The sequence below is a fragment of the Scyliorhinus torazame genome, chromosome 4 (genome assembly GCF_047496885.1).
Source record: "Scyliorhinus torazame isolate Kashiwa2021f chromosome 4, sScyTor2.1, whole genome shotgun sequence".
Lineage (NCBI taxonomy): Eukaryota > Metazoa > Chordata > Chondrichthyes > Carcharhiniformes > Scyliorhinidae > Scyliorhinus > Scyliorhinus torazame.
The window spans coordinates 339,978,123-339,991,948 of NC_092710.1; the positions used below are offsets into that span (position 1 = coordinate 339,978,123).

The 13,826-nt window shown below is 48.9% G+C and overlaps 1 protein-coding gene across 2 annotated transcripts in view; it reads right to left on the reverse strand.

Annotated features, from left to right (window-relative positions):
- mia3 (MIA SH3 domain ER export factor 3) overlaps positions 1–13,826 on the reverse strand; it is a 202,134-nt gene that overhangs the window by 33,211 nt on the left and 155,097 nt on the right. For both annotated transcript variants that reach the window (XM_072500262.1, XM_072500261.1), the window contains exons 24-25: positions 2,443–2,583; positions 2,213–2,329 (exon numbers count right to left, since the gene is read on the reverse strand). In XM_072500262.1, coding sequence (XP_072356363.1) covers positions 2,213–2,329; positions 2,443–2,583 — 258 coding nt within the window. The remainder of the gene's footprint in view (positions 1–2,212; positions 2,330–2,442; positions 2,584–13,826) is intronic.

A 13,826-nucleotide genomic window follows, 5' to 3' on the forward strand; every position in this document is an offset into this window, starting at 1 on the left:
GGCTATTGCAGAAAATACGGAGGCTGGGGATTGAGGGTGATTTAGAGATGTGGATCAAAAATTGGCTAGCTGAAAGAAGACAGAGGGTGGTGGTTGATGGGAAATGTTCAGAATGGAGTACAGTCACAAGTGGAGTACCACAAGGATCTGTTCTGGGGCCGTTGCTGTTTGTCATTTTTATCAATGACCTCGAGGAAGGCGCAGAAGGGTGGGTGAGTAAATTTGCAGACGATACTAAAGTCGGTGGTGTTGTCGATAGTGTGGAAGGATGTAGCAGGTTACAGAGGGATATAGATAAGCTGCAGAGCTGGGCTGAGAGGTGGCAAATGGAGTTTAATGTAGAGAAGTGTGAGGTGATTCACTTTGGAAGGAATAACAGGAATGCGGAATATTTGGCTAATGGTAAAGTTCTTGAAAGTGTGGATGAGCAGAGGGATCTAGGTGTCCATGTACATAGATCCCTGAAAGTTGCCACCCAGGTTGATAGTGTTGTGAAGAAGGCCTATGGAGTGTTGGCCTTTATTGGTAGAGGGATTGAGTTCCGGAGTCGGGAGGTCATGATGCAGCTGTACAGAACTCTGGTACGGCCGCATTTGGAGTATTGCGTACAGTTCTGGTCACCGCATTATAGGAAGGACGTGGAGGCTTTGGAGCGGGTGCAGAGGAGATTTACCAGGATTTTGCCTGGTATGGAGGGAAAATCTTATGAGGAAAGGCTGATGGACTTGAGGTTGTTTTCGTTGGAGAGAAGAAGGTTAAGAGGAGACTTAATAGAGGCATATAAAATGATCAGGGGGTTGGATAGGGTGGACAGTGAGAGCCTTCTCCCGCGGATGGAAATGGCTGGCACGAGGGGACATAACTTTAAACTGAGGGGTAATAGATATAGGACAGAGGTCAGAGGTAGGTTCTTTACGCAAAGAGTAGTGAGGCCGTGGAATGCCCTACCTGCTACAGTAGTGAACTCGCCAACATTTAAAGAGGGCATTTAAAAGTTTATTGGATAAACATATGGATGATAATGGCATAGTGTAGGTTAGATGGCTTTTGTTTCGGTGCAACATCGTGGGCCGAAGGGCCTGTACTGCGCTGTATTGTTCTATGTTCTATGGGAGATTTAGGAGGTTGGACCGAACTGTCTGTTTCTATGTAATCCAATGCAATCCTTTGAATTCTAATATTTTGTAGTCTCTCACTACATTTATTAATCTCTCAACTTTAAATATTCTGCTTTTCCATTCTTTCTATCAAAGTGGATAACTTCACGCTTCACTACAATATATTCCACCTACCGCCTTCTTGTGTAATCCCAACGTGCCTGTATCCCTTTACAGCCATACATCCTCCTCAAAGTTCCTCAAATTCCTAGGGGTGCACATCTCCAAAAATCTGTCCTGGTCCACCAACGTCAACGCTACCACCAAGAAAGCACAAGAACGCCTATACTTCCTCAGGAAACTAAGGAAATTCGGCATGTCCACATTGACTCTTACCAACTTTTACAGATGCACCATAGAAAGCATCCTATCAGGCTGCATCACAGCCTGGTATGGCAACTGCTCGGCCCAGGACCGCAAGAAACTTCAGAGAGTCGTGAACACTGCCCAGTCCATCACACGAACCTGCCTCCCATCCATTGACTCCATCTACACCTCCCGCTGCCTGGGGAAAGCGGGCAGTATAATCAAAGATCCCTCCCACCCAGCTCACTCACTCTTCCAACTTCTTCCATCGGGCAGGAGATACAGAAGTCTGAGAACACGCATGAACAGACTCAAAAACAGCTTCTTCCCCACTGTCACCAGACTCCTAAATGACCCTCTTATGGACTGATTTCATTAACACTACACCCTGTATGCTTCATCCGATGCCAGTGCTTTTGTAGTTACATTGTATATGTTGTGTTGCCCTATTATGTATTTTCTTTTATTCCCTTTTCTTCTCATGTACTTAATGATCTGTTGAGCTGCTCGCAGAAAAATACTTTTCACTGTACCTCGGTACACGTGACAATAAACAAATCCAATCCAAAGTTTACTTTCTCACCTAGTTTTCTATAATCAGCATTGAATGTTGGCCAAGTGTAGATTCTTGCAGCACTTCACTAGTTACACCTTGCCATTGTGAAAATAACCCCTTTAATAATAATCAGATTAATGTGTGATGTACTGGAGCAGCAGAGAATAGGATAAGTGAGTTTCTGTAACATTACCGGGTCGTCTATCCCACTGTGGTGGGGGTGATCCTTGATCAGAAGATGGTCCCAGTCGGTCTGGGCCAGGACCAATCCACTCACGGGGAGCAAGAGCACCAGGAGGAACCCGCATGCCTGCAAGTTAGCGATTGATCAGAAGCCAGTTAGTAACAGTTTATATACATTTACAAGTTTAGAACTTGTGCAAGAACTGTTCTAACAAACCTGTACAAACATTTCCTGCCTACCTCCATCACCCCGATCCCGTGGGAATCCACGGCCTGCATTCACAGAGGGAGGCCGTATCGGGAGATCCATCATCAATGGTGGTGAAGGTGCCCCACCACTCACAGGAGACGGTCCATAAGAGTCGTCACGAGATAGTGGACCTGTAACACACAAGGAATTCATGATGACAAGAATAAGGCTTGGCATTTCAGCAGATCACATTTTACTCAAGGTCACTGGAATGGAAGACTGATCAGGAATCTGTTTGGTTTCATTTTGAAATATATTCTATGGCTTAACTTTTATTTTTGTGAATTTATAGTTTATCAGAAGGCTGTGTTTATTTGTTCTGCAATACAATGCAGAACAAATAAAAGGTACACATTCTGTGTAACTTTTAAACTTCACTGATGCTCCTGCTGACTGGAAAGGCATCAGGCACAGCGGCTGAACGCGAGGCCAGTGTGGATACGCAACTGTTCCTGACATGTTAGTGGACTGAATATTGTATTGACCAGCCCTAATCCCCTCTACAATTTGTACATAAATAGGATAACGGAGTCTTGCCTTTTCTTCAATAGAGGAAAATATTTGTAAATTATAGGCATAGAAGGTCTTTAATTCAACAAGTGCTCATCTAGGTAACAGAAACAAACAGATATTTGTACTGGGGTGGGGGGTATCTGGAGCAGGTTAAACTGTACATTGCTCAATCAGTCTTTCAACTTTGAACTGCACATTTCAAAATAATAATTTTAGTCTCCAAATTACATTTTTTTTAAATTCATTCATGGTATGTGGGCGTCGCTGGCTGGCCAGCAACCAAGACATTCAGCAGAAGCAGATCACTCTTAGACGCAAAGGAAAAGATGCACAGGCCCAGATTTACTTTGTGCATTGCAGCCACGGTTTTGTTTTTCTTCCCCCCCCCCCGCCCAGTCATCCCACCAACCTTTTTCAATTTGTTGTGGGTGTTGCTGGCTAGATCAACATTCATTGCCCATCCCTAATTGCCCGCGAGACGGTGGTGGTGAGTTGCCTTCTTGAACAACAGTCCATATGATGTATGTACACAGTCAGTGCTTTCGGGAGAAATTCCAGGAATTTGACCCAGCGACAGTGAAGGAACGGCGGTATATTTCCAAGTCAGTGTGGTTTGGAGGAACACTGGGACAGGATAAGGCTATTCAGCCCATCGCATCGAGCCTGGTCCGTTATTCAACCCGATCATCGCTAATCGGACACTTCAATGCCTTTTACACCACTATCCCCATAATCCTTTACCTTATTGTTGATCAGAAATCTATCAATCTCTGCTTTAAACATGCAGAACAAGCTTTTCACAGTAACTTCTTTGCAGTGTTAATGTAAGCCTACTTGTGACAATAAAGGTTATTTATTTTTAATATAATCTTTATTATTGTAACAAGTAGGCTTACATTAACACTGCAATGAAGTTACTGTGAAAAACATGCACAATGTCTGAACTTCCACAGCTCTCTGGGGTAGAGAATTCTAAAGATTCACAACCCTCTGTGTGAAGAAATTTCTCCACATCTTGGTCCCGAGTGGCTTTCCCTTATTTTGAAATTGGTTCTACACTCCCCAACCAAGGCAAACATCTTACCTGCATCCACCCTGTCTATTTCTTTAAGTATTTTGTTGGTTTCAATGAGATTACCTATCATTCTTCGAAACTCTAGTCAAGACAGGCCCAGTTTGCCAGCCTCTCATCATCCTGCCATCCCTGGAACAAGTCTGGTGAACCTTTGTTGCACTGCTCTATGGCAATAATATCCTTTATGGTGAGGGGACCAAAACTGCACACAGTACTCCAGGTGCTGTCTAACCAAGCTCCTATACAATTGAAGCAAGACCTCACTACTCTTGTACTCAAATCCTTTTGTGATAAAGGCTAACATTCCATTAGCCTTCCTAATTTCTTGCTGCATCTGCATGTTAGCCTTCAGTGACTTATGGACAAGGACACCCAGGTTCCTTTATACATCTACACTTTCTAATTTCTTACCATTTAGGAAATACTCTACAAATCTATTCCTTCAACAAAAGTGGATTACCTTACATTGTTCCACATTATAATTCCATCAGCTTCCTCACAACACATTCCCACCGAGCTTTATATCATCTGAGAATTTGAAAAATATTACATTTGGTCCCCACATCCAAATCATTGACATTATGAACAGCTGGGGCCCAAGTAACGATCCTTGCCTGCCAACGTGAGAATGACCCGGTTATTCCTACTCTGTTTTCTGTCTGTCAGCCAATCCTCAATCCATGACATTGTGTTGCCTCATATCTCACGCACTTTTATTTGCTAATTAACCTTCTGTGGGGGACTTTCATCAAACGCCTTCTGAAAGTCCAAATATACTACGTCCATCAACTATCAATTTTGTCTGCCGATGGTGGCTATGTGGGAATAGTCACACACGCAGTGGCTCCCACCAGAGTACATTGTTTTGGCCCTTTCTGCCCGGCTTATGACTGATTATCTTAGAGAAAATAGGTGTAGTTGGATGGAATAAGTTCCCCTCGATTGAGTAATGTCTGGTAATAGCCTAGCTGGGACAGGGTATGAGGGGGGAGTGGGGGACCGGACTGCTGACAGTGACGGTTCCTTTATTTTTGGACTGGCTTGATGGGGAATATGGGGGCCATCTTTGGTGGGGCATTACTGGATTGCCTCACAGGGTGGATATGGTTGCTCTTGGGTCGGGAAAGGTCAGAGACCCCCTGTCCGGTTGATTACATGGAATGTGAGGGGGTTGAATGGCCCAGTAAAAAGATCCCAGGTGTTTGCGCATTTGAGAATTCTGACGGTGGATGTGGTTTTCCTACAGGAGATCCGGCTCCACCGGAAAATCGAAGACAAGGGCAGCACGGTGGCACAGTGGTTAGCAATGTTGCTTCACGGGACTTCCGGGTGCGGCGATGACCAGCTGAGTCGCACGTTTCGGCATCTCCCGGTGGAACGGACTTTTGGGCTCTTAATAAGAGCCCCAACGGCAATTTTAACGGCTAAAAGTACTGTGCGGTGAACCAGAAGGGAATCCCCCCTGGATACGGATGAAAAAAGGAGAGGAAGGTGGCCGGATTGCGGTGGATCCTTTAGAGCAGCGGCAAGGAAGGCAAGCAAAAACCAAGGTGGCGTCGGAAGGTGGCAGTTTAATATGGGGCCCTGAACAACACGAGTTTTTGAAACGCTGCGTGGAAGAACTCAAAAAGGAAATGAAGAAGGAGCTGTTGGCCCTATTATTACAGGCGATCGAAGGGCTAAAGGAGGAGCAAAAGACCCAGGAGCGAGAGCTTCGGGTCGTGAAGGCAAAGGCTGCCGAGAATGAGGACGACATACAGGGCCTGGTGGTGAAGACGGAGATACACGAGGCACACCATAAACGATGTGCGGAAAGGCTGGAGGCGCTGGAGAACAACGCGAGGAGGAACAACCGAAGAATTCTTGGTCTTCCTGAAGGTGCAGAGGGAGCGGACGTCGGGGCATATGTAAGCACGATGCTGCACTCGTTAATGGGAGCGGAGGCCCCGGCGGGTCCGCTGGAGGTGGAGGGAACATACCGAGTGATGGCGCGAGGACCGAGAGCAGGAGAAATTCCTAGAGCCATAGTGGTGAGATTCCTCCATTTTAAGGACAAAGAGATGGCCCTTAGATGGGCAAAGAAAACTCGGAGCAGTAAGTGCGAGAACGCGGTGATCCGCGTATACCAAGACTGGAGTGCGGAGGTGGCGAGAAGGAGGGCGAGCTTTAATCGGGCCAAGGCGGTGCTTCACAAAAAGAAGATAAAATTCGGAATGCTGCAACCGGCAAGACTGTGGGTCACATATCAAGGGAGGCACCACTACTTTGAGACGGCGGATGAGGCGTGGACTTTTATCGTGGAAGAAAAATTGGAATGAGCGGGTTATTAAAAAAAAGAACGTTTGAAACAAAGTGGTGGGGCGAGTATGGGGGGGGCGAAGAGGGGGGTAAAAAAAGGGGGGAAAGAGGAGTTTTATATTATTAATCCTGCGATGTGGTAACTTTTCTCTCTTCCACAGGAGGTGGTGGGGGGAGGAAAGGAGGTGGAGGAGATGGTGCGTTGGCCATTGGGGGCGGGGCCAAGGGGGAAGCGCGGGCTTGGTTCCCGCGCTATGATAATCATGGCGGGAATAGGGAAGCAGGAAGGAGGGGGCGTCGCACGGTGCGAGCCGAGGTCACGGGGGGAAGCCGAGGTTGGCCAGAGTTTGCTGATTCTGGGAGCAACATGGGGGGGGTAACTACGCTAGTGGGGGATCTAGTGGGGAAGGGTGGGGGGGGGGGGGGTGGGAGGGGGGAACTATTGGGCTGCTGCTGCTGGGGAGAGGGGGGAGCTGGTATGGGGTGGGATGGGCGGGGGGGCACCACCTGGGGGGGGACACAGCTGCGTGGGAACAGAGTGAGGAGCTGGAAAAAGGGGATGGCTAATCGACAAGGGGGGGGGGTCAAAAGCCCCCCAACCCGGCTGATCACGTGGAACATGAGAGGGCTTAACGGGCCGATAAAGAGGGCACGGGTACTCGCACACCTTAAGAAACTTAAGGCAGACGTGGTTATGTTACAGGAAACGCACTTGAAACTGATAGACCAGGTGAGACTACGCAAAGGTTGGGTGGGGCAGGTGTTCCATTCGGGGCTAGATGCGAAAAACAGGGGGGTGGCTATATTAGTGGGGAAGCGGGTAATGTTTGAGGCAAAGACTATAGTGGCGGATAGCGGGGGCAGATACGTGATGGTGAGTGGCAAACTACAGGGGGAGACGGTGGTTTTGGTAAACGTATATGCCCCGAACTGGGATGATGCCAATTTTGAGAGGCGTATGCTAGGACGCATCCCGGACCTAGAGGTGGGAAAGTTGGTAATGGGGGAGATTTCAATACGGTGTTGGAACCAGGGCTGGACAGGTCGAGGTCCAGGACTGGAAGGAGGCCGGCAGCAGCCAAGGTGCTTAAAGATTTTATGGAGCAGATGGGAGGAGTAGACCCGTGGAGATTTGGCAGACCTAGGAGTAAGGGGTTTTCGTTTTTCTCCTATGTCCACAAAGTCTATTCGCGAATAGACTTTTTTGTTTTGGGAAGGGCGTTGATCCCGAAGGTGAGAGGAACGGAGTACACGGCTATAGCCATTTCGGATCACGCTCCACATTGGGTGGACTTGGAGATAGGGGAGGAAACAGAAGGGCGCCCACCCTGGAGAATGGACATGGGACTAATGGCAGATAAGGGGGTGTGTCTAAGGGTGAGGGGGTGCATTGAAAAGTGCTTGGAACTCAATGATAATGGGGAGGTCCAGGTGGGAGTGGTCTGGGAGGCGCTGAAGGCAGTGGTTAGAGGGGAGCTGATATCAATAAGGGCACATAAAGGAAAGCAGGAGAGTAGGGAACGGGAGCGGTTGCTGCAAGAACTTCGGAGGGTGGACAGGCAATATGCGGAGGCACCGGAGGAGGGACTGTACAGGGAAAGGCAAAGGCTACACGTAGAATTTGACTTGCTGACAACGGGTACTGCAGAGGCACAGTGGAGGAAGGCACAGGGTGTACAGTACAAATATGGGGAGAAGGCGAGCAGGTTGCTGGCCCACCAATTGAGGAAAAGGGGAGCAGTGAGGGAAATAGGGGGAGTGAGGGATGAGGAAGGAGAGATGGAGCGGGGAGCGGAGAGAGTGAATGGAGTGTTCAAGGCATTTTATAAAAAATTATACGAAGCTCAACCCCTGGGAGGGAGAGAATGATGGGCTTTCTGGACCGGCTGGAATTTCCCAAGGTGGAAGAGCAGGAAAGGGTGGGACTGGGAGCACAGATTGAAACAGAGGAAGTAGTGAAAGGAATTAGGAGCATGCAGGCAGGGAAGGCTCCGGGACCAGATGGATTCCCAGTTGAATTTTACAGGAAATATGTGGACTTGCTCGCCCCGCTACTGATGAGGACCTTTAATGAGGCAAAGGAAAGGGGACAGCTGCCCCCGACTATGTCTGAGGCAACGATATCGCTTCTCCTGAAGAAGGAAAAGGACCCGCTGCAATGCGGGTCCTATAGACCTATTTCCCTCCTAAATGTAGACGCTAAGATTCTGGCCAAGGTAATGGCAATGAGGATAGAGGATTGTGTCCCGAGGGTGGTCCATGAGGACCAAACTGGGTTCGTGAAGGGGAGACAGCTGAATACGAATATACGGAGGCTGCTAGGGGTAATGATGATGCCCCCACCAGAGGGGGAAGCGGAGATAGTGGTGGCGATGGATGCCGAGAAAGCATTTGATAGAGTGGAGTGGGACTATCTGTGGGAGGTGCTGAGGAGATTTGGTTTTGGAGATAAGTATGTTGGATGGGTGCAGCTGTTGTATAGGGCCCCAGTGGCGAGTGTGGTCACGAATGGACGGGGATCTGCATACTTTCGGCTCCATAGACGGACAAGGCAGGGATGCCCTCTGTCCCCATTATTGTTTGCACTGGCGATTGAGCCCCTGGCAATGGCATTGAGGGGTTCCAAGAAGTGGAGGGGAGTACTTAGAGGAGGAGAAGAACACCGGGTATCTCTGTATGCGGATGATTTGTTATATGTAGCGGACCCGGCGGATAATGCCAGAGATAATGCGGACACTTCGGGAGTTTGGAGAATTCTCAGGATATGAACTGAACGTGGGGAAAAGTGAGTTGTTTGTGGTGCATCCAGGGGAGCAGAGCAGAGAAATAGAGGACTTTCCGCTGAGGAAGGTAACAAGGGACTTTCGTTACTTGGGGATCCAGATAGCCAAGAATTGTGGTACATTGCATAGGTTAAATTTAACGCGATTGGTGGAACAAATGGAGGAGGACTTCAAGAGATGGGACATGGTATCCCTGTCACTGGCAGGGAGGGTGCAGGCGGTTAAAATGGTAGTCCTCCCGAGATTCCTCTTTGTGTTTCAGTGCCTCCCGGTGGTGATCACGAAGGCTTTTTTCAAAAGGATCGAAAAGAGCATCATGAGTTTTGTGTGGGCCGGGAAGACCCCGAGAGTGAGGAAGGGATTCTTACAGCGTAGTAGGGATAGGGGGGGGGCTGGCACTACCGAGCCTAAGTGAGTACTACTGGGCCGCCAATATCTCAATGGTGAGTAAGTGGATGGGAGAAGAGGAGGGAGCGGCGTGGAAGAGATTGGAGAGGGCGTCCTGTAGGGGGACTAGCCTACAAGCTATGGTGACGGCCCCATTGCCGTTCTCACCGAAGAAATACACCACAAGCCCGGTGGTGGTGGCGACTTTGAAAATTTGGGGACAGTGGAGACGGCATAGGGGAAAGACGGGAGCCTTGGTGGGGTCCCCGATAAGAAATAACCATAGGTTTGCCCCGGGGAGAATGGATGGGGGATTTGGAATATGGCAAAGAGCAGGAGTAATGCAACTGAAAGATGTGTTTGTGGATGGGAAGTTCGCAAGTCTGGGAGCGCTGACCGAGAAATATGGGTTGCCCCAAGGGAATGCATTCCGGTATATGCAACTGAGGGCTTTTGCGAGGCAACAGGTGAGGGAATTCCCACAGCTCCCGACGCATGAGGTGCAGGACAGAGTGATCTCAAAGACATGGGTGGGGGACGGTAAGGTGTCAGATATATATAGGGAAATGAGGGACGAGGGGGAGATTATGGTAGATGAGCTGAAAGGGAAATGGGAAGAAGAGCTGGGGGAGGAGATAGAGGAGGGGCTGTGGGCGGATGCCCTAAGTAGGGTAAACTCATCGTCCTCGTGTGCCAGGCTAAGCCTGATTCAATTTAAGGTGTTACACAGGGCGCATATGACTGGAGCACGGCTCAGTAAATTTTTGGGGGTAGAGGATAGGTGTGCGAGATGCTCGAGAAGCCCAGCGAATCACACCCACATGTTCTGGTCATGTCCGGCACTACAGGGGTTTTGGGTGGGGGTGACAAAGGTGCTTTCGAAAGTAGTGGGGGTCCAGGTCGAACCAAGCTGGGGGTTGGCTATATTTGGGGTTGCACAAGAGCCGGGAGTGCAGGAGGCGAGAGAGGCCGATGTTTTGGCCTTTGCATCCCTAGTAGCCCGGCGCAGGATACTGTTGATGTGGAAGGAAGCCAAGCCCCCGGGGGTGGAGACCTGGATAAATGACATGGCAGGGTTTATAAAGCTGGAACGGATTAAGTTCGTCCTAAGGGGATCGGCTCAAGGGTTCACCAGGCGGTGGCAACCGTTCGTCGAATACCTCACAGAAAGATAGAGGGAATGGAAAAGAAGAAGGTAGCAGCAGCAGCCCGGGGGGGGGGACGGGGGGACGGGGGGGGGGGGGGGGGACCAGAAGGACTCTCCGGGTTGTTAATATATATATGTATAATATGTATAGGTCGTTGCTATAAATAATTGTATATTGGACTGTTAAATCATATTTTTGGAGAGTGTTTATCTGAGACAAGGCAGTTGCCATTTAGTTTTAGTTTTCGTCTTTGTTATATATTATTTATTCTTTGTTTACAAAACAGGTCATTGTTATTTATACGGTTATATTATTGTGTAAAGGATACACAATGTACTGTGATGGTTGACCAAAAATTTTCAATAAAATATATATTTTTTTAAAAAGCAATGTTGCTTCACAGCTCCAGGGCCCCAGGTTCGATTCCCGGCTTGGGTCACTATCTGTGTGGAATCTGCATGTTCTCCCCGTGTCTGCGTGGGTTTCCTCCGGGTGCGCCTGTTTCCTCCCACAGTCCAAAGATGGGCAGGTTAGGTGGATTGGCCATACTAAATTAAATTGTCCTTAGTGTCCAAAAAGTTATGGTGGGGTTACTGGGTTACAGGTATAGGGTGGAGCTGTGGGCTTAAGTAGAGTGCTCCTGCCAAGGGCCAGTGCAGACTCGATGGGTCAAATGGCCTCCTTCTGCACTGTAAATTCTATGAATCGAGGTTTCTATTCTACAAACATAGTTGCAGACGGGTTGGGTGAGGCACAAGGTTGGGCAGGTCGAGTCCCAAGTCTCGGAGTCCTTCTGGGGTGGCGAAGGAGGGGTTTTATTTGGGGGGGGGGGGGGGGGGGGGGGGGGGGCGGGGGGGAAGAGAAGAGAGGTGACCCGTGGTGATTTAACTTACCGAGGAATAAGGAATTTTCTTTTTTTCCGCCCACATCATTCGGGATTACTCCGGGTTTGACTTGTTTGTGGTGGGAAGGTCTCTTCTCCCTGGGGTGAAGCGGGTAGGGCACTCGGCGATTGTGATATCGGATCAGGCTCCGCATTTTGTGGCCTTGATATTGGAGCTGGGCAGCTCTCGGCGACCCCCATGGAGGTTACACACGGCGTTGCTCATGGATAACAGATTTTTTGAACAGATGTCCTCTGCCCTTGGGGAGTTTGTCGAGTTCAATAGAAATGAGGCGGTCTCACCTTCTACACTCTAATTGGGGGGGGGGAAAAATCTCTTATAAAGCGTGTTAATCTTGGTAATTGGAGGGGCAGAGACCAGTGGACGCCATTCTAGAGGTGGACTGCCAGTACTCGATTGCCCAACACTGGAGTTATTGGTGGGCAGAAAAAAGCTGCAGATGGTTCAATTCCCGGCTTAGGTCGCTGTCTGTGCGGAGTCTGCACATCCTCCCCGTGTCTGCGTGGGCTTCCTCCAGATGCTCCGGTTTCCTCCCACGGTCCAGAGATGTGCAGGTTAGGTGGATTGGCCATGCTAGATTGCCCTTAGTGTCCAAAAAAGGTTAGGTGGGGTTACTGGATTAGGGGATAGGGTGGAGGTGTAGGCTTAGGTAGGATGTTCTTTCCAAGGGCCAGTGCAGACTCGATGGGCCGAATGGCCTCCTTCTGATCTGTAAATTCTATGATACTTTGGATTTTGAGTTGTTGTAGACGGATAAGGCGGTGGTGAACCAGCTGCAATGTTCGAGGAGGACATATTATGAGTATGGAGAGAAGACAGTCGTTTGTTGGCTCACCAGCTGAGGCGTGTAGCCATGTAAAATGGCGGCGTTCCGATTAATCTGGCCAAAACCCAGTTTAAAATGGCTAACCCGAAAGACTGCTGGGAAAAGCAGCTCAGAAGACACAAGAAGGCAGCTGCAGACAGTATTGCATATTCGGCTCTGGGAAGTTAGCCCAGATCGATACTCAGGGCTATCAACAGCCCATCAACCCAGGTATTTGCAGTTACATTCAGGACTGTTTGCAGCCCATCTATTCAGACATCCACAGTTTAATCGGCTATCCCCGGGAACAATTGCAACATATTAGCAATTGAATACCGGGTCAGACCTGTCGGCGCCTGCAGTGGCCGAAACAAAGACAGGTGAGCGACCACCCCCCGATCGAGGAATCGCCTCACCATTGGACACATCGACCCCAGAGATTGGGGACAAATCCAATCACTTGGGACTCAGGGTCAAGGGCCGCCCCGGGAGGCAGGAAGCCCCATGGCCCTATAAAAGTGAGGGGCCAAGTTCAGATCTCTCTCTCTCTCCTCTTCGCCTGCTCGAGAACAGCAAGAACAGCAACCGGCAATAGTAAGTTTGAATCCAGCGATCGCTATCCGGTAGAGACACCTAGACACCGACCTGTAGCAGCCTTTTGAATCCCGCGGGCCAGATTTGATTGGACCAACCATTCGTTTCCCTGACCTGGTGGGCTCTTCCTAAGTTAAGTATTGGCCAGTAGTGATAGGTTTATTATATAAATAGTAGTATTAGGGTATTAATATTGCTTGTTGTATATAATAAATGACCGTTGTTTTAATCCTTACGAAGCGGTGTGCTGTATTATTAACCATAACCTGAACTTGAACCACGTGGCGGTATCATAAAGATACCTGGCGACTCATGAGCAAAAGTGACGTAAACAGAGCAAATAGACGAAGGTTAAAAAGAGCAACATAATTGTCGAATCCGCCGGGACCCAACATAGAAGTGGAAAACCACTCCGGAAGAACCCCAACGTTTGAATTAGAATCCAATCGGAAACAAAAAAAACCCACAAGTGTTCAAGCGGTTCTGGTTAATAATTCACAATTCGGAAGTGTGTATATGCATGCGTAACTAACAGGGTTATAAGGCAAAACTGATAGATTTTTTTGTTGCGTCAAAACTATCGGCAGTTGGTATTTCGGAAATTAGCGCAAGCCGTACCCGCATCTACCACACCACCTTAGCCCCCTGTTCCAAATTCGAACGTAACGAGCAGATAAGAGAGAGCCATGCAGGCAATGCAAGCGATGCAGCGCCTCATGAACCCCGAAGATTTTGCTGTCGCACCAGTCAGCAGCGTAGGAGCGGGTCAGTGTCCCGTTTGGGAAGTGGAAATCCGCAAATTTCTGCAGGGCAAAGGATGGCCCATGTGGAAGGATTTCTGCAATAACGACGACTCAGGTCCTGGA